The sequence below is a fragment of the Microtus oregoni genome, unplaced genomic scaffold, assembly GCF_018167655.1.
Source record: "Microtus oregoni isolate MIOR12 unplaced genomic scaffold, Mior012 000096F_ref0000112, whole genome shotgun sequence".
NCBI classification, from domain to species: Eukaryota; Metazoa; Chordata; class Mammalia; order Rodentia; family Cricetidae; genus Microtus; species Microtus oregoni.
Window position 1 is genome coordinate 1,009,135 of NW_024544709.1, and position 19,325 is coordinate 1,028,459.

Genomic DNA, 19,325 nt, shown 5'->3' on the forward strand with positions numbered 1-19,325 from the left:
ACTGAGAAGATTTGAGCCTACGTCCATCTTGGGCCAGGGCTTCATAGTGTCTGCCTTGGAGAGGAGAGGCATGGCATCTGCCCCACTTCCTTTCTTTCCAGCATTCTGTTCTGTTGACTCCACCTACCTAAGGGCTGGCCTATCAAATGGGCCAAGGCAATTTCTTTCTTAACCAATGAAATCAACACAAACAGAAGACCCTTCCACATCAGTCCTGTGTTCACATGCAATGTGGCCATGGAACTATAGATTTTAGATCTTGAACTTTGTCCAGAAGGCTCCATAAAATTCTCCAATTCATCAAATATTACTTGGGAATGAGGGCACATGGTGCTAATGATAATTTCCATGACAACAAAAAATGCCCTGCTCACGAGTTTGTTGCTATACCACAGCAAAAGACCTGGGTTTTCCCTGTCTCTCAGGGGAGATCCTTAGACTTCCTGTGCCAAATATCACCCTCAAATCCTGTGGGATATCAGTAGGCACTGTTGAACAGAGGCAGGCTGGGCTGGCTCTGCTCGTTTCAGATTATGTCACACATTCCCATTGTGTGACATTTCCCTTGGTCTAGTTCTTCTCACCACCACAGAGATCCACTTTTATTAAATGATTTTTCTAAGCTTAATTGGGATCATTGGTGTTATTCCCACAAGGAATGTGACAGTGAATCCTTCCTATATGTATTCTACCAGAATTTTTAGTATAATTGTTTGGAACTTATTATAAAATGCATGTAAGTGTATGGATGTGGTGTGTGCATATGCATGTTTCTGTGTGAGCCTATGTAGCTGGGTAGAAGTGTACATGCACATACATGAGCATGTTCATGTGGAGACAGGAAAACAACCTCTAGTGGCAGCCTCAGAAACTCTGCCCACTTCCCTGAAGACAAGGACTCTTGACCTGGAGTTCATCAGTTAGGATAGAATGGCCATTGAGTGAACCCAGGAGTCTGCCTGTGCCTTCCTGCCCAGAACCAGGATCGCAGGCACCAGAGCCACCACACCTGGACTTTTACCGTGGATTCTAGAGACCTCGGGTTCTCATAGTTGTGAGGCAGGCACTCTTCTGATGGAGCGAGCATTATAACCCTGCATCCTATACTACACAAAACATGAAAGGAGTTCAATTGTTGCTGATAATACCTTCTGTTTAGAGACTTTCAGAAATTCTACTCAAGTACAAGCTAAAAAAGTCCGAAGGTAGTAATATGAACAAGTGAAAATTAAAAATATTTTTTCATGTGTGACTCCTTCCTGTGTTCTCTGCTGTAACAAGGAATGTTCTGTGTCATTCAGCATTCAGACCTATAATGTTATGTTTGAATTATACCATGTAATATCTCTCCTGAGATACCAACACATTGCAAACTAGGTGGTGTGGCCACCACCTCTGGACTGGAGATCACCATGAAGACACGAAGGATATTCAGCACAGAGGTTGGGAATGAGTTTGCTGGTTGTGGAAACCTGGTGTCTGAAGAGGGTTTTGGCAGCCTTGGTGCTGGACCCTTTATGATTCAGGAAAGGATCAAAGACCCCAAACTCAGCCCTTTGGAGTCAGGTTGTTTTGAAGTGGTTTTGTATCTCTGGGGATGACAATAGTGTTGCTTCAGCTAGCAGTTGAACTAGCAGCGACCACTGTTTACTATATGAACCGCTATCAACACCACCTGACAGCCACTCCTGAGACAACTGAGTGAGGTCATCTAGAAGTCGCAAAAGCAGTGATACCTCCTGTTGCAGACACCTCCCTAGAACAGCTTTTAATGAATATGTGCTCGTTCAGTGTGACAAAGGGCAAGGCTTTCTACACATGGTGTAGGCCACATCCTGTAATCGAAGGTCAAAGACAGCTGCTGATGCCACACAGGTGAGAACTGCCATGGAGGCAACACTAACAGGAACTTAAATTAAACAGTTCGCCAGGTTTCCAGTCTCCCCTTGTCTCCCCTGTAGGAAGAGTCCACTAGGGAGGACTCCTGATGTAGGTGGGTCTTCTATCTATCTGTTGTTTCATTGGTTAATTAATAAAGAAAACTGTTTGGCCTGATAGGTAGGCAGGGAAGACAGAACAGAATTCTGGGAGAAAGAAAGCTGAGTCAAACAGATGCTATAGCTCTCCTCTCCAAGATGGATGCAGGTAAAGACCTTCCTGGTAAGCCACCATCTCGTGGTGCTATGCTCATTAATAGAAATAGGTTAATCAAGATGTGAGAGTTAGCCAGTAAGAGGCTAGAGCTAATGGGCCAAGCAGTGTTTAAAAAATAGAGTGTCTGTGTAATTATTTTGGGTAAAGCTAGCCGGGTGGTGGGAAGCGGCCTGCCACTCCTATTTCTACAGACTCTCAGAGAGCAAACAGGATCCAAAGAATCCTGTTCTCCATATGACAAGTGGCATAAAAAAGGAGAGGCAGTCTGATAATGAGAGAGGAAAACCAAATACGCACTGGCAGGACCCCTGGGGTGGGCCTTTACTGAGAACACTGTAATATAGTGGGAAGTGAAGACATCAGTTAAGTAATAGGACCAAACTTTTATTGAATGATGAGTGTTTTTATCTTGAAATATCAAATATCTCTATGACTTTGTTCCATGGATTCTTAAACAAGCGATGCTTCAAGGGCCAAGTTAACACTTGGTAAGACATGAGATGTTTTAAGGGTTTGGGGTTCCTTTGGAAATTATGAGCTTTTGCTAGCAGTGCTGACATCACTGGATGATTTGTCCTCTTCTGAAGTGGAAACACTGGCTTTTTCACTCCTAGGAGATATTGCATACTTACTACAAAGCCAAATTAACACAAAGAACAAAACAATAGCAAAAAGAACAAGAATGATGAGTTTCCAATAATTTTTCTTGGGTTTCTCTACTTTTTGATATGGAGGGCCACTGTCAACACTCCCTCCATAGCCACGTGAAAGGCAAAATGGTGGGTCCCATCCCAAGTGGCAGTGGCAATGGTGTAAATTATTGCAGACCCCTTTCAGATTGCAGGTCTCGGGTGAACAATCACTTACCCAAATTAATTTACTGACACACTTCCTATTAATGCACACATGCCCTGGACCGCATTCTGTGCCGTCTTTCACATGGCCAATGTCAGGTATTGTCATCCCCCAGTGGTAGTCAGTTCCCCAACAGGTGACACCATTGACGTAAGTCCAGTGAACAGTGGAATGTGCTTCCATAAAAGGAACAACTTGTACATTCTCACACTGAACTCTCCCACAGAGGATGTCTGGGTCATTACATCTTATGTATGCACCTCTGAATATACCACAGTTGCCAAATCGGTCACCTTGGCTGTTGATGTCCCTGTAGCATCTCTGAGTCGCACTCCTGGCTTCTTTGCCAAAGATTTGCTGACACTGTTCATCTCGGTTATGACATCTCTTTTCGTAGCAGTAGCCACCATTTTTACAGGAGCTCCCATCGAGCAAATAGACATCATTAGGGCACTCGTGTGAATGTCCATCACACCATTCTGGAAGGTCACATTCATTGTCCTGTTCTCTGCACACGGTGGCTGATGGCATGATCTGGCAATCTTGGCAGCAAAGCCCAAAAGCACAGGAAGCTCCACCTCTGAGGGTACAGCCTCTCATACAACATGGATCATTTTTACACATTTCTGAAGATCCACAATCACACTGCTCTCCATGGTCAACTACACCATTCCCACAGACTTTTAATTTGTATTTGCTTACTGGCTTCTTTTCCTTGTGCATACAGTTGACAGTAGCATAAGCAGGCCAAAACTCAGCAAAACTGCAGTTACTGAATTTGTAGATGCCACTGTTTGCTTCAGCCATTAAGCAGGCTTCCTTTCCACAGGTACAATAGTCATTATCATGCGACATACCCAAATTATGACCCATTTCATGTGCTGTAGTAAGTCCAAATTGAAAAATATCAGAGCCTATCAGAGACTCAACGCCACAATTAAGAGATGGAACACAAACAGTTCCAACATAGGCTAGGCCAAGATATATATCAAAATCATATAGCACAAAAAGATGTGCAATATCATTTGGAATTCGATTGTTAAGGGCGACAGTTTTCCAAGAACAAAAATATGTCAGGAAACCATCTATGCTAGTCGCTGTCACCTGGTTTCCTTCATTCCACATCTCAACTCCGGGTAAAACTACCTCAAGATCCAGTGGACGATAAATCATGTTTATCATGTCAACGATCATCAATATTTCCAGTAACACAAGTGACAGATTGCCATTCAGATAAAGAATTCGCTCATGGTCTACAACCAATGCCAGGTTAAGAAATCGCTTGTGGGTCCACCAGCCCTCATAGCTGCTTTGCATCAGCATGGGGTTATCATGCTCTTGAAGCTTCATTTGCCTTGCTATCTCTTCTTCTGTTAATGCACATCTCATGGGGCGTAGTTGTGTCTCCTCGCTGCCCATCTTGTAAACCAAATGTTCGAATGTAGATGAAAGGTTCTTGGGCTTGACTTCGTATACTGTTCCATTTATCTGTAATATTCCATGAAAGCCCCCCAAACAGGTAGTAAGTGCCACTATGGATTCTGGATCTCCATCCACATAGCCATGGTAGTAGCAATTGTTCTGGACAAAGGGCTGGTCCTGGTGTAGAGCACCTTGTTCCGTGTAGGTGAATACAGAGAAGTGTCTAGACATTGAAAACTTCTTAGCTTTCATGTAAATAAAATGTCTCTGGCCCTCAACGTGCAGGCTATAGATCAGCCATCCCATAGCCTGCATTGTTCTGTTGCCTCTGACCCTTAAGGGTATCATGACTTCTGGGAGGTTGATGTGTTGAGCATGCCCAGGGACGGGCCATGTTGAGAGAATGATCAAGATCTCTAGCATGAGTTGCAGATGACTTATCCTTGTGTGCCCCACAGTCTCCCTTATAGCCTGCATGTCTACATAGACATCAAAGGAGAATGCCCTTGTCTTGGTTGCATGCAGTTCTGATATTTAATGGTCTGTCTTCTGGCTGAGTGGATGCGTTAGTGCAGCAAGTCTGAATGATAAAGAAAGCAGACATGAGTAGCTTAGTTATGGGCAGGCCAAGGTATAAGAGAAAGAGCCAGGTATGAGATTAAGTGGATTAGTTATTGGTTTACAGTACAACTTCGCATCTGATTTGCATTTGACTTCTGTTTAATTTTGTTGAAGTACAATCTAGAGGTATAAGTCAGAATTATAATTAACTATTGTTGTTACTTTCTGGATCTATATAAAGAACTCATGGATTTGACCTGTTTTTATAAATATATGAGTTCACATACATACAATAAATATTTAATGCTTAAGTTGTCAATATATAGTGACCACATTTATCATATTTCTATGAAGCAATATTGATGTCTAGATATCAACTTGGAATACATACAAAGTGTTCTTACAATTTGCAACTATTAATTTTTCAGTAAATTTACTTAGGAGAGATCTGTAAACACTGCTCACATTACTTTTTAAGTATCAGTTTATCACACACACAGACACACACACATAATCATCTCTGTACCGTAAACCATAACTTTATATATCTATCTTCACTTTTATGCACTTGAAAATGCCAAAGCACCACTGTCCAAAAGCCCATGATTTCAGAATTCTTAAGTCCTGGTGGGAAAGCTATTGGTGTCTTGTTACTAAATAAACCTGATATTTCTTTTTTTAAAAATATTTATTTATTTATTATGTATACAATATTCTGTCTGTGTGTGCCTGCAGGCCAGAAGAGGGCACCAGACCTCATTACAGATGGTTGTGAGCCACCATGTGGTTGCTGGGAATTGAACTCAGGACCTCTGGAAGAGCAGGCAATGCGCGCAGGCAATGCTCTTAACCTCTGAGCCATCTCTCCAGCCTGTGATATTTCTTTCTACTTGTGTTCTATGCTTGTGTTTATAGTCAGTCAGTGCTGCTGTGAGCCTCTGAGAAGCTCCTGCTTGCAGTTTGTTCCTGGAAACAAGCCCATGATTTCAGAATTCTTTTTTTTAATTTTTTAAAATTTATTTATTTATTAAAGATTTCTGTCTCTTCCCCGCCACCGCCTCCCATTTCCCTCCCCCTCCCCCAACTAAGTCCCCCCCCTCCTCAGACCAAAAAGCAATCAGGGTTCCCTGTCCTATGGGAAGTCCAAGGAACCCCCACCTCCATCCAGGTCTAGTAAGTTGAGCATCCAATCTGCCTAGGCTCCCACAAAGCCAGTGCGTGCAGTAGGATCAGAAACCCATTGCCATTGTTCTTGAGTTCTCAGTAGTCCTCATTGTCCGCTATGTTCAGAGAGTCCGGTTTTATCCCAGGCTTTTCCAGACCCAGGCCAGCTGGTCTTGGTGAGTTCCCAGTAGAACATCCCCATTGTCTCCGTGTGTGGGTGCACCCCTTGTGGTCCTGAGTTCCTTGCTCGTGCTCTCTCTCCTTCTGCTCCTGATTTGGACCTTGAGATTTATGTCCGGTGCTCCAATGTGGGTCTCTGTCTCTGTCTCCTTTCATCGCCTGATGAAGGTTAATATTCAGGAGGATGCCTATATGTTTTTCTTTGGGTTCTCCTTATTTAGCTTCTCTAGGATCACTAATTATAGGCTCAATGTCCTTGGTTTATGGCTAGAAACCAAATATGAGTGAGTACATCCCATGTTCCTCTTTTTGGGTCTGGCTTACCTCACTCAGGATAGTGTTTTCTATTTCCATCCATTTGCATGCAAAATTCAAGAAGTCCTTGTTTTTTACTGCTGAGTAGTACTCTAATATGTATATATTCCATACTTTCTTCATCCATTATTCCATTGAAGGGCATCTAGGTTGTTTCCAGGTTCTGGCTATTACAAACAATGCTGCTATGAACATAGTTGAGCATATACTTTTGTTGTATGATAGGGCCTCTCTTGGGTATATTCCCAAGAGTGGTATTGCTGGGTCCAGGGGTAAGTTGATCCCGAATTTCCTGAGAAACCGCCACACTGCTTTCCAAAGTGGTTGCACAAGTTTGCATTCCCACCAGCAATGGATGAGTGTACCCCTTTCTCCACAACCTCTCCAACAAAGGCTATCATTGGTGTTTTTTATTTTAGCCATTCTGACAGGTTGATTTCAGAATTCTTAAGTCCTGGTGGGAAAGCTATTGGTGTCTTGTTACTAAATAAACCTGATATTTCTTTCTACTTGTGTTCTATGCTTGTGTTCATAGTCAGTCAGTGCTGCCGTGAGCCTCTGAGAAGCTCCTGCTTGCAGTTTGTTCCTGGAAACATGATATTTAGGTAAGATAATCTGATACCTTAGTTGAAGGATAAATTCACTGAGAAATGTATTTAAAGCACATCCCACACTTCTTTAATAATTTTTACTTGTTTTCATGTTGTTTCTTAATTTTATGAATTTTTTTAACTCAAGACATAGGAACACAGATGAAAATTGACATTGTTCATTTTTTTACATGTTGTTTTTATTATTGAATTTAAGTCAAAGTATATTAACTTATAAAACCAAGAAGTTTTCACTGAATTCTTTTTTATTCAACATTGGAGTTTTAAACAAATTATTTTCCTGAATATTTGTTTTGTCACTAAATATACAAATATGGGATCTTGTTTTCAGTCAAACACAAATCTCATTTTTATAATAATCATAGTGCCTTGATGAATTGGATAAAGTCATCAAGGACAAGAAATTAGAGGCTTGCAAACCTGAAGAGATGGCTTAGCACACGAGTTGATGGTGGGGCAAGCGTGAGGATTGAGTTTGCATCACTGGAACTCATGTTTCTACATGAGGAGTGGTGATTTCTGTCTGTGAGCCCAAATCTACCAGACAAGGCCACACAGCTGAGTGAACAGAAGCAGAGACATTCTGGGAATTTTTGGCCATACAGTCCCACCACATTGGTAAGTGCCGTGAGCACTAAAAGATCTGTCCTGAATGAAATGAGGTGAGTAAGGACAAAAAGGCATCCAGCATCTACCTGTGCCTATTCAGATGTGCTTTTATGTGCACTCACAAGTGAACATTCACAAGTGAGCACAGGTGTACAACACACACACATTCACATATTCTTGGCTTATTGCAGAAAATGTTTTGGGAACATAGCAGAAAAGAGGAAGAGAAAAATTTCTGGCAGCGACATTTCTAAATTGTGAGTAACATCCGTAATACTACCATTTGTTTTCCATGTCTTTGTGATTTATTGTTGTTGTTATTTGGAGGGTTTTTTTAAATTAATTCATTTATTTATTTATTGAAGATTTCTGTTTCCTCCCCGCCACCGTCTCCCATTTCCCTCCCCCTTCCCCAATCAACTCCCCCTCTCTCATCAGCCCTAAGAGCAGTTAGGGTTCCCTGCCCTGTGGGGAGTCCAAGGACCTCCCACCTCCTTCCATGTCTAGTAAGGTAAACATCCAAACAGCCTAGGCTCCCACAAAGCCAGTACGTGCAGTAGGATCAAAACCCAGTATGACTGTGAGAATTTGGTTTCATGGTCTTTTAGCTTGTGGCTGTCACACAAGGGCTAGGATTATAGACAAGCACCATCATATTGCTTTCCATGCTCTGATGGCAAACACTGATTTATTATTGATGTAAAACTCTTAATAATTAACTTAACCAATATAAATTCATCATGATTTATCCTTTAAATGTTGCCATGCAATCTTCTCAAAGGAAAGCAAAAGAATACACTCTGGATTGTCTTTGTTCTGCCTACGATATTTTATAAAATGGTTCCTGAGTGACTGTGGCATCATTTATACCTTGTGCTGACTGATTTAGAAACCTTAAATCTGGCATTCGAAATCTTCTGTCCACTGTTTCTTTCCATAACCTCATCGAATTAATCGACCAATCCTTGCACTGCAGTTAGTACCAAACTTTTTTTTTTTTCTGAATCAGTGTCTAGTTCAGTGTTAGGCAAGAATAGCCACACATTCAAAATGTTCAGGATGCCCAGTCAAACGAGTAGAGCAGAATAGGAAAGAAGGTGGTTATAATCCTTTATATCTGACAAGGTCTGTGATACTGGGTAAGGATCACATTGTGTGTTCTTGTGTGGAATCGTCGTCTAATTATTTGTTCTCTTATCCTTTATGGCTACGTTATTGAATGACTTACTGGCAGGCGAAGTAACAATGTCCATCATCTTTTCAAATGATAGCTTCTTTCATGCCTCATTTGAAACACAGATTATTTTTGAGACTCTCCATGACAAAGGGAATAATCATCCCCACCTTCTTTTTTATTTCACATGGTTGAGTTCTAGATTGAACTGCATGGTAACAAGAAACTCTCCGGCTATAGAACCTGGCAACTAGCTAAGATTCTACTCTGCTCCTTTACCATGTCAACCAGCTTGCTTCCTATTGACTCCTCGGTATGAGTAATCAGATTTTCTATTATGCGTCAATAACTTTTCAAAATGAATTAATCTCACTTCTTTCATATCATTCTGCATTTCCTCCATAAGTCATATAATTATTATACCTTCTGTACTTTTGCTTATGTTGCCAACATGGCCTCAGCTTATTCTCAACCTATAGGCAAAAGGCAAACGTATAACTGTCTTCATTAAATGACATCATAGATTAAATGGACTTAACAGACAGCAACATAATAATCCACCTAAAGAGTACAGAATAAGTAACTTCTAAGCATATATGATGTTTTCTCTAAGGTAAATATTAGGACAAAAATGGAAGTCTTAAGAAATATAAGAAAACTGAAATAATTGTTTGTTTTCGATCTGATCACAATGAAGTGAAACCACAAAATACTGCATGAAACTATCAAACACACATAAACTCTGGAAAATTCAATAAAGATCACACTGAATGATGCCTGGGTTATTAAAGAAATCAAGGAACATCTAGAAATGAATGAAGATAAACACAGCGTTAAAAGATGATCGGATGAAATGAAATCAGTCATAAGAGAAAAGTATATGGAACCTTGTGCCTACATTTACATATCACAGAGATCTCAAATAATATATACCTAGGGACTTTGTAGAGCCAAGAACAAGGTGAACCCTAAATTAGTAGTTTAAAATAAATAATTCAGGGCAGAAATAAAAGAAAAGAAATAAAAAATACAAAAATTTAGTGAAGCAGTTACATTTTTTGAAAGATAAACAAGATCAACAACCTTTGTGAGCCACAATCCAAATTAATTAAATGAGAGATGAAAAGCAAGTCGTTATGACAGCCATGAATGAAATTCAGAACACCATTAGGATATATATTAATACAAACTTTCCACCAAGCTGGAAAATCTAAAAGAAATATAAATGGATGACTTTCTAGAGGCATAAGACCTACCAAAATAAACCAACATGACAATGCCCCAAGTAGACATTTTATGCCACCAAGTAAAATCTCTAGTGCCAGGAATGGGTTACCTCATGTTGAGTCATTTGCCAAACAAGTACAAAATTTCATGAACTCTTGCAAAGGCTGCTAATGGCTTTTTACAACCTGATGATAAGGCCAGCTGCAGAGGACACACATGTTATCAAGCATGGAGAGTTTGAGCTTGTGCCCAGGTAGAAGCTTCACCTACTGATAGCGTTCATGGTGCTGGAAGGTACTCTGCGCATTACAGGAGAAAGGTAATCCTCATTATCACCCAGCTACCAACACTGGGACCTACCTCAGTAATTTACCTGCAAGATATACTTGTGTGATCATGTACTAATATCATGCAAGTAACCAAGTGCTTTTTCTAAATTTTTGCATTCGTTTTACACACCAGTCACAGTTCCCCCTCTCTCCCCTCTCTCCCCTCCTCCCGCCCCCTCCACCTCTTTCCAACCCACCCCTCATCCACTCCTCAGAAAGGGTAAGGCATCCCATGGGGAGTCAATAATGCCTCGTAAGTTCAGTTGAGGTAGGAACAAAACCCCCTTCTTCCAATCCCCCCCACTCCTCAAGGTTGAGGCTATGGAGAGATCCACAGCTAAGCCCCAGTCCAGTTAAAGAGAGGGAGGGGGGATTTTGTAAGCAAGGGGGTCAAGAGCAGGACAGGAAACCCACAGAATCAGCTGATCTGAATTTGTGCTTTCTTACTGACTCTGGACCAACAGCTGGGGAGCCTGCACAGGATCTAAGTAGGCTCTCTGCATGGGGTGACAGTTGTATAGCCTGGTCTGTTTGTGGGAACCCTGGCAGTGGGCTCATTCCAAATGCTTTTTAAAATTAGATTTAAAGTTCACTCCATGAGATGGAACAGACACAAGACACAGCTAAAGTGTCCAAGAACCTGATGTTCGACAGATAGGTCATGAACGTAGGAGAAAATCTAATGCTGTTATTTTGATAAAAGACCATAGCAATGAAATGACTCTTCTTGGCATACTGCTGGACCCATAAGATCAATGCCTTCTTAATCTTCATCAGAGAAGATTCTTTTTGCAGTCGATGGGAATTAACACAACTGGACAGTGTGAAGAAAGTGAGAGACTTTGGAGGACTTATTCCAAAATCAGATGTTTCTCTCAAACCCCTTCCCTCAAGGCTTAGGGATCTGTGTGGAAAATGAGTCAGAAAAACTCTTTAAGAGGTAGAAGTGATGGATGACTTAACCAGTCAGGACATGGACACATATAAATTCACAGAGACTGAAATCACATGTAGCCCTGAGTAGGCACAGCTGAACAGAGGCAGGCTGGGCTTGCTCTTATCGTTTCAGATTGCTCTTAGTGTCTGATGTTTTTCTTAATCTAAATCTTCTCACCAGCACGGGGATCTGCTTCTTTATAACATTTTTTTTGTAATGTATGATTATTGGTATTATTTCCACAGGAAACATGACAGTGTACCCTTCAGAACGTCTGCATAGAATTAGAGTATTGCAATCTGCTTGATCCTGTTTTCACATGTATGTGGCATGTGCAAATACATGTTTGTGTGTGAGCAGTGCAATTGTGTGAACGTGCACATGCACACATGTGAGCATGTTCATGTGGAGACAGAAAAGCAACCTCTAGTGGCAGCCTCAGAAACTCTGCCCAATTCCTTGAAGACAACGACTCTTGACCTGGAGTTCATCAGTTGGGATAGAATGGCCTTTGAGTGACTTCAGGAGTCTGCCTGTGTCTTACTGCCCAGAACCAGGATCGCAGGCAGCAGAGCCACCACACCTAGTCTTTTCCCATGGATTCTAGAGACCTCGGGTTCTCATAGTTGTCAGGCACTCTATGGATGAAGCAAGTTTTATAGCCGTACATCCTATACTACACAAATAATGTAAGGAGTTTAATTACTGCTGATAATACCTTCTGTGTAGAGACCTTTAAAAATTGCCTCCGACTGCTAGCAACCACTGCCTACTCTATGAGCCACTCACTATGCCATCTTACAGCCAGCCACTCCTGAGACACTGGAGTGAGACGTTGCAAAGGCAGTGATCTCTTCTGTCGCAGATCCCTCTGTGGTACAGGTTTTAATGAATAGTGCTTGTCCAGTGTGACAAAGGGCAACGCTTTCTGTGGATGCACACATGGTGTAGGCCACATCCTGTAATCAAAGGCCAAAAGATAGCTGCTGATGCCACACAGGTGAGAACTGCCACGGAGGCAACACTGACAGGAACTTCAATTAAACGGCTCCCCCAGGTTTCCAGTCTCTCCCTGCCTCCCCTGTAGGAAGATTCCACTAGGGAGGACTCCCAGTGAGCAAACAGGGTCAAAGAATCCTGTTCCCTGTATGACAATCATCATAGAAAGGGGAGGCAGTCTGGAACTGAGAGAGGCAAAAGCAAAGCACGCTTGCAGGATCCCTGGGGTGGGGCCTTATTGAGAACACTGTAAGATAGTGTGAAACACTAAAATTGCTAAAAGTAAAGAACATTAGTTATGAATCCTGATGGAGGAAGGTCATTGGCTAATAAAGGCACTGCCCTGGCCCATTTTATTGGTTAGAGGATAGGTGGGAGGAGTAAACAGAACAAAATGCTGGGAGGAAGCTTATTACTACAGTTGGCGCCCCACGTGATGGACTAAACCCATTTTAAAAACCTGAGAAGGCTTAAAAATAAGGGATAGAGAGTTTAACACAGATTTTTGCTGTTTGTTGGTGGCGTGCTGTAGAGAGATTTCCTGATTCGGCAACAATAGCAGAAAAAATGCTGTGTCATTTTAAAGCGCGACTTCCTGGGGTTGTGCTGCCATTGCGATCTCTGTCTGGCTCCTACAGGAGACAGAGCTTTTGAATAGAGCATTTGGAGTAAAGTGCTACGATTTGTTTGATGACAACTAGACTCGCTGTGTTCTCGGGTCTGCTCTGCTTGTTAGAGGCAAGCATGCGCTTTCTTCTAAGATAAGCTTCCTGACTCAGCTTTAGCTGCAAAGCCTGCAGCTCATTAAGAGGTCCTGCCACGAAACACTTAAAATGGTGTTGACGAAAAGCTGAACACATGCTTTTCGGTTTTCAGCAGCAGCAGGAAAAAAACCTGTTGTTTAAAAATGCCGACTTTCTGGGCCATCCTGCCAGGGCAAACTCTGACTGTTTGAGGCAGGAGGGCCGGCTACCTAGAGAGGACTTGAGTGTTGTCTGTTGTAGCTCAGTTGCTGGCAGGGACCTTGAAATGCCATACAGTTGTGGCAGTAAACATGGCTACAGCCTGTATATCCGCCATGAGGCTGGAAAGCTAAGGAATGGACTGGATCTAGCTGGCAAAGCCACGCCTTTAGTCCCACTGAGATTGCTTGGTAAATTAAAGATTCATGTGGTCAGAAAAAGAGAGATATACAGTAAAGAGAGATTCAAAGACAAAGAAAATTTTTAAATGGTTTACAGTGTGTTAAAAATATATGCAGACTAAAAGTTGAAGTTCTTAAAGTAAAAAACAAAAAAAAGGAAGAGAGTTGTTATGTGTGGTAGCACACGCCTTTAATCCCAGTGCCTAGAAGGCAGAGACAAACAGATCTCTGTGAGTTCAAGGTGTAGTAGTGTACACCTTTAATCCTGAATGCCTGGGAGGCAGAGACAGGCGGATCTCTGAGAGTTCAAAGACAGCCTGGTCTACAGAGTTACTTCAGGTCAAAGATACAGAGAACCTGTCTCAAAAAGCAAAGAGTTAAAAGTAAAAATAAACAAAATAGAGGTTAAAACAAAGCTGCACAAAGATGGAAAATACACAGAGAATTTTGATACTGTATGCTATTATGTTCTCTTTAAATTATTTAAATGCTGAGGAAGGAGCAACAGATGCTAAAAGATATTTATTTATAAATGCTGCTGAACTAATCCAACATAGATATTTTGATGCCTTGACTTTGAAATTTGGATCTAAGGACATGATGCTTTGGAAAGAGTTTCTTATTTTGTTTTCACAGAGAATGAGACGCTGTTCATTTCTTCTATTCCGATGTGGTATGATGGACCACGCCCTCCTGAAGGGTTGCAGTGAACATCTTCAGAAAATTGCTTCGCTCAACTGCCAACTGAGATGAAACTAGCACACAGGTTATACCATGAAAGACCTAATTAACGACCCCCCCATTCAGCAGGAAGCAGTTTGGAGAGAAAAAACTGCGCCCATGTTCCCAAATATGGTTTAAAAACGTTCTTTTACATTTAAAGGGGGATATGATAGAGATATGAATAATTTACATTGATATGGATTTTGTTTTAGTAATTTAAATTTAAGGTCAATTTTGTTATATGTATATGTGTTTCTGATCTTGACTAAGGAACTGTGATTGTGTAGTTCATTTAAAAATGTAATGTATAATTAGAAATATAGATTGTTAATAGATAATCATAATAGTCAAGTTTGTAGTCATGTTAGTTAATATTTTCTAGATGTGCATAGATATATTTTAGATAGACATTCTTCATGTCTTTCAAAGATTACAGAATAGGACATTTAATGTTTTAATAACTGAGGACTTTTCATGACAATGAGACACTCTGCTCCTGGCAGCACCAATCTACTTCAAGAGGAAGATGGGCATCGAAGAGGCTCGTTATGGAGTTTTGATAGCCATTTGGGCAAGAAACTGCTCTTGCCTGGACTATTGCATAAACTGGACACAGAGAACCCGCAGAGAGAGGACTACTGAACTTGCCTAAGGTGAGATGATCTTTCGGGGTTCCTGATTCATTTTGAAAGAGTCTGCAAGACATTCTGCAGGACACAACAGATAGTGACTGAACTGACTTTGAATTTTCCTGCTTTATGGAAATGTCTGCTGGATACCATGGGCCTGAAGGCTGAAGATGGATGCCCCAACGGTACAAAAGAACTTTGGGTGATTGTCCAGGCAGCGAGATGTCTTTGTCATTTCTAGAGTTTGAAGTTTCTTAGTTCTTGTTTACTTAGGTAATATTATATCTTTCTGGAGTCTTTGATGGAGTTAAGAATAGTTAGTTATAGTTATAGTTTTCCTTAGTTATGATAAAGATTAATGTAACTTTTACTTGATAACTGTTTTGTTATATGTAATTTTGCTATGTTAAAGCCTTTTTTTTGTTTAAACTGAAAAAGGGGAAATGATGGAGGAAGGTCATTGGCTAATAAAGGCACTGCCCTGGCCCATTTTATTGGTTAGAGGATAGGTGGGAAGAGTAAACAGAACAGAACGCTGGGAGGAAGAGGAAGTGAGCTCACTCTCGACAGCTATCCTCTCAGGAGCAGACGCCTGAGAGAGACGCCATGCTCCTGGCTCCTGGGCAGACGCACGCTAGGAAGCTCCGACCCAGGATGGACATAGGCTAGAATCTTCCCGGGTAAGCGCACCTAGGGGCGCAACACAGATGATTAGAAATGGGCTAAATTAATATGTGAGAATTAGCCTAGAAGAGGTTAGATAGAAATTGGCCAAGCGGTGTTTAAAAGAATACAGTGTCCGTGTAATTATTTCAGGGCATAAGCTAGCCGGGCAGGCGGCTGGGGTGTTGGGGACGCAACCCCGCCGCTGTCCTTACTACTTCAGAATCCTGATGTTTTTATCCTGCAGTATTAAATATTCCTAGGATGTTGTATTAGTGAATTCTGAAATACTTCATATGCTAAAATGGTAAGACACGGAAAACTTCCTAAGATTTGGTGCTGTGAAATTATAAACTGCTATTCTACCTCAAGCGCTCTTAGCTAGCTTTGAACTTTTCTTCCTCATTGGAAGTAGACACACTGTGTTCTTCCCTTAATGATGATATTACATACCTATTTAAAAGCCATGTTAATGCAAAGAATAAAAATAACAAAGAGGATCAGAAAATCATTCACATTATTTTCCGTGTTTTCCTCTTTCCTCAGGTGGATAGCCATTGTCAACGCTCCTTCCACTGCCACATATGTGGGTGGGCACCTCCTAAAAGCCAAATGTGAAGACCTCACAGAGTAACATTATCCTCTGCGATGTCTTTTCCTTAAGATGAGAAACAAAAGCAATGGTGTCCCCTCTCTTCTCTCCCACTCAACATGGTACCGGAAATCTTAGCCAGCAAAACTGGACAATAAATAGAAATAAAACCATCAAATTGGAAAGGGATAACTGAGGTTCTTGGTTCACTGACAGCATGATCACGCAGGTGGAAAATTCCATTAGGGAAGCAATTAGATTTAAAAGATGAATTCCTCATTAGATCAAAGTGATCAGACAAGCATCCCAAAAAATAGAATCCTAGAAAAACATTGTGACTTTCCATAAAAAGGTAGGGATTATAGCAAAGGACTCAACGGCTTTTGATACTTTCTTCCTCTAGTGAAATGTGTAATTATCAAAACCAAATTCCTTGTAGGGTGATAGTCAGGGAGTTGAACTGCAGGGGAAAAAATGTACAAGCGAACTTGAAGAAAGACTCTCAGATAGGACACACTTAAAATATAAGAAATAAGACAGGGAAGTTAATAATATCATGCGAATTATGCAACTCTGTGTAAAACACAGGACTGAAATCAAGGATTCTCCATTTAAGAAAATTAGTAGTGGGAGGCCAGGATGGCTGATCAGTTACGTGTATACCATTCGCCAGAGGAGTAGAGTCTGGTACACAGCATCCATGTTGTGTGACTCATAGAGACTGTAACTCCAGCTCCAGGCAATCTCATATACTCTTCTGGTCTTCATAGGGACCTGCACATACTAGAACATCACACACATACATATGCACACATAAAGATACCTTCCCTCACACACACAAATAAAAGTAAAATAACTTTTCTAAAGATGTTGACAAACAGGTCTTTGAACATAATTCCTAGTCTGTTTTCTATTCTTGCAGTCTTTGAGAAAACAATATAAAGGCTATTATAATTTTTAATATAATTCATAAAATAGAATAATGTATATATATATGTAATTAATCTAAATATTACCTTATTTTGCATTTCCCTTTCTCTATGATTCTTGTGGAAATGTTGTCAACAGCCAGTCTTCCAGTTAAATAACTACTTTTTTGTTTTATTTTTTTAAATAATCTTTTTTATTTTATGCACCAATCCCAGTTCCTTCTCCCACCCTTCCCCCATCCACTCTTCAGAAAGGGTGGGGCCTCCCATGGAGTATCAACAAAATCTGTCACATCACTTGAGGCAGTACCAACCCCTACCTGCACACACACACACACACACACACACACACACACACACACACACACGTATCTAGGCTCAGAAAGTTATCCCTCTGTGGTGGGAGCTTCTTCCACTCCTTCAGCCAATAGTCTTTAAGATACCGGCCCATTTGGTTGTGGTCTCTTATATTATAAATGCACCTGTAAATCCTGTGCTTGCTCTCTTGCTCCCAGCTCTCACTTCTGGCTGCTAGACTCTGTTCCTGTTCGCCATTCTGCAGAGGATTGTGATCTAGGACAGTGATCTGTAAGTCTCCCCTAAATAAATAACCCTTTATTATTCGTAATTCTGAACTAGTGTGGGATTATTTTGTATCTTCCACCATCATCCCTCCATAGGGAATGAGCTCCAAAAAAGGATAAATCCTGATCCCTCTGACAGTGGCCCCATCAACTGTCAAGCCACAGAACTATCACCCACATTCAAGGGACCTAATTCAGTCCTATGCAGGTTCCCCAAATGTCGGTCCAGAGTCAGTGGGCTCCCACTAGCTTGGGTCAGGTGTTTATGTGGGTTTCCCCATCATGTTCTTCACCCCTTTGTTCATTTTACCACTCCTGCATCTCTATGACTGGACCCCAGGAACTTGGCCCTGTACTTACTTGTGGATCTCTGCATCTGCTTCCATTAATTACTGGTTGAAGGTTCTGTGACGGCAAATAAGGTAGTCATCAATCTGATTGCAGGGGAAGTCCAGTTCAGGTACCCTCTCCACTATTGCTTAGACACTTAGCTGTGATCATCCTTGTGGATTCCTGGGATTTTCCCTAGTGCCAGGTTTCTCACTAAGCCCATAATGGCTCCCTCTGTCAAGATATATCTTCCCTTGCTCTCCCTCTCTGACATTTCCCCCAATTTGACCTTCCTGATCCCTTATGTTCTCCTCCCCAGCTCCCTTTCTCCTCCATTCCCTTCTCCCTTTCACACTCCCCTTCCACTCTCCACCCTTCCCCCACGCTTCCAATTTACTCAAAATACCTTGTCTATTTTACCTTCCCAAGGGGATCCATGTACATCTCTCTTAGGGTCCTCTTTGTTTCCTGGATTCTCTAGGCTTGTGGACTGTAGGCTGGTCATCTTTTGCTTTATGTCTAATATCAAATTATGAGTGAATACCTACCGTGTTTGCCTTTCTGGGTCTGGGTTATCATGCTCAGGATAGTTTTCCTAGTTCCATCCACTTGTAAGAAAATTATATTCAACAAAATCATAGAAGAAAATTTTCCCGCCCTAAAGATGGACAAACTTATGAAAGTACAAGAAACTTACAGAAAACCAAATAGACTGGACCAAAAATGAGTCCCCTCAACACATAATAATCAGAACACTAAACATACAGAATAAAGAAAGAATATTAAGAGTTGCAAAGGAAAATAGCCAAATAACATATAAAGGCAGAACTATCAGAATTATACCCGACTTCTCAGTAGAATCTCTGAAAGTCCAGAATGTTCAGTTAAGTAACTCTTCATCCCTATCTCCCCAACCTAAAGAATTCTTATTATCATTTATAGTTATTACCTCTAAAAAATCAATTGGATAGTTTATAATTCAGTGATAATATTATATATTATCTGTTGTATTTTGTACATTTTTGATATGAAAAGGTAAGAGGAATAATGGGGAGGTTTAAGTGATGAGAAGGATAGGAGGGTAGGACAGAGTAGGGTACAAGGGAGGGATAACCAGCGCTAAATATGTTTGAAACGACCACATGGAAATCTACTATATTATATTGTATGTAATAATAAATTCTTATATATGAG

At 41.0% G+C, this 19,325-nt stretch overlaps 1 protein-coding gene across 1 annotated transcript; it reads right to left on the reverse strand.

Moving 5' to 3' along the window:
- Positions 1–2,675: 2,675 nt before the first annotated feature.
- LOC121442812 (disintegrin and metalloproteinase domain-containing protein 25-like) lies at positions 2,676–4,908 on the reverse strand. The gene is made up of 2 exons (XM_041644460.1): positions 3,022–4,908; positions 2,676–2,764 (listed from the first exon to the last, which is right to left on the reverse strand). The coding sequence occupies exons 1-2, from the start codon at positions 4,906–4,908 to the stop codon at positions 2,759–2,761; spliced, it is 1,893 nt and encodes a 630-aa protein (XP_041500394.1). The 3' UTR covers positions 2,676–2,758.
- Positions 4,909–19,325: the final 14,417 nt, after the last annotated feature.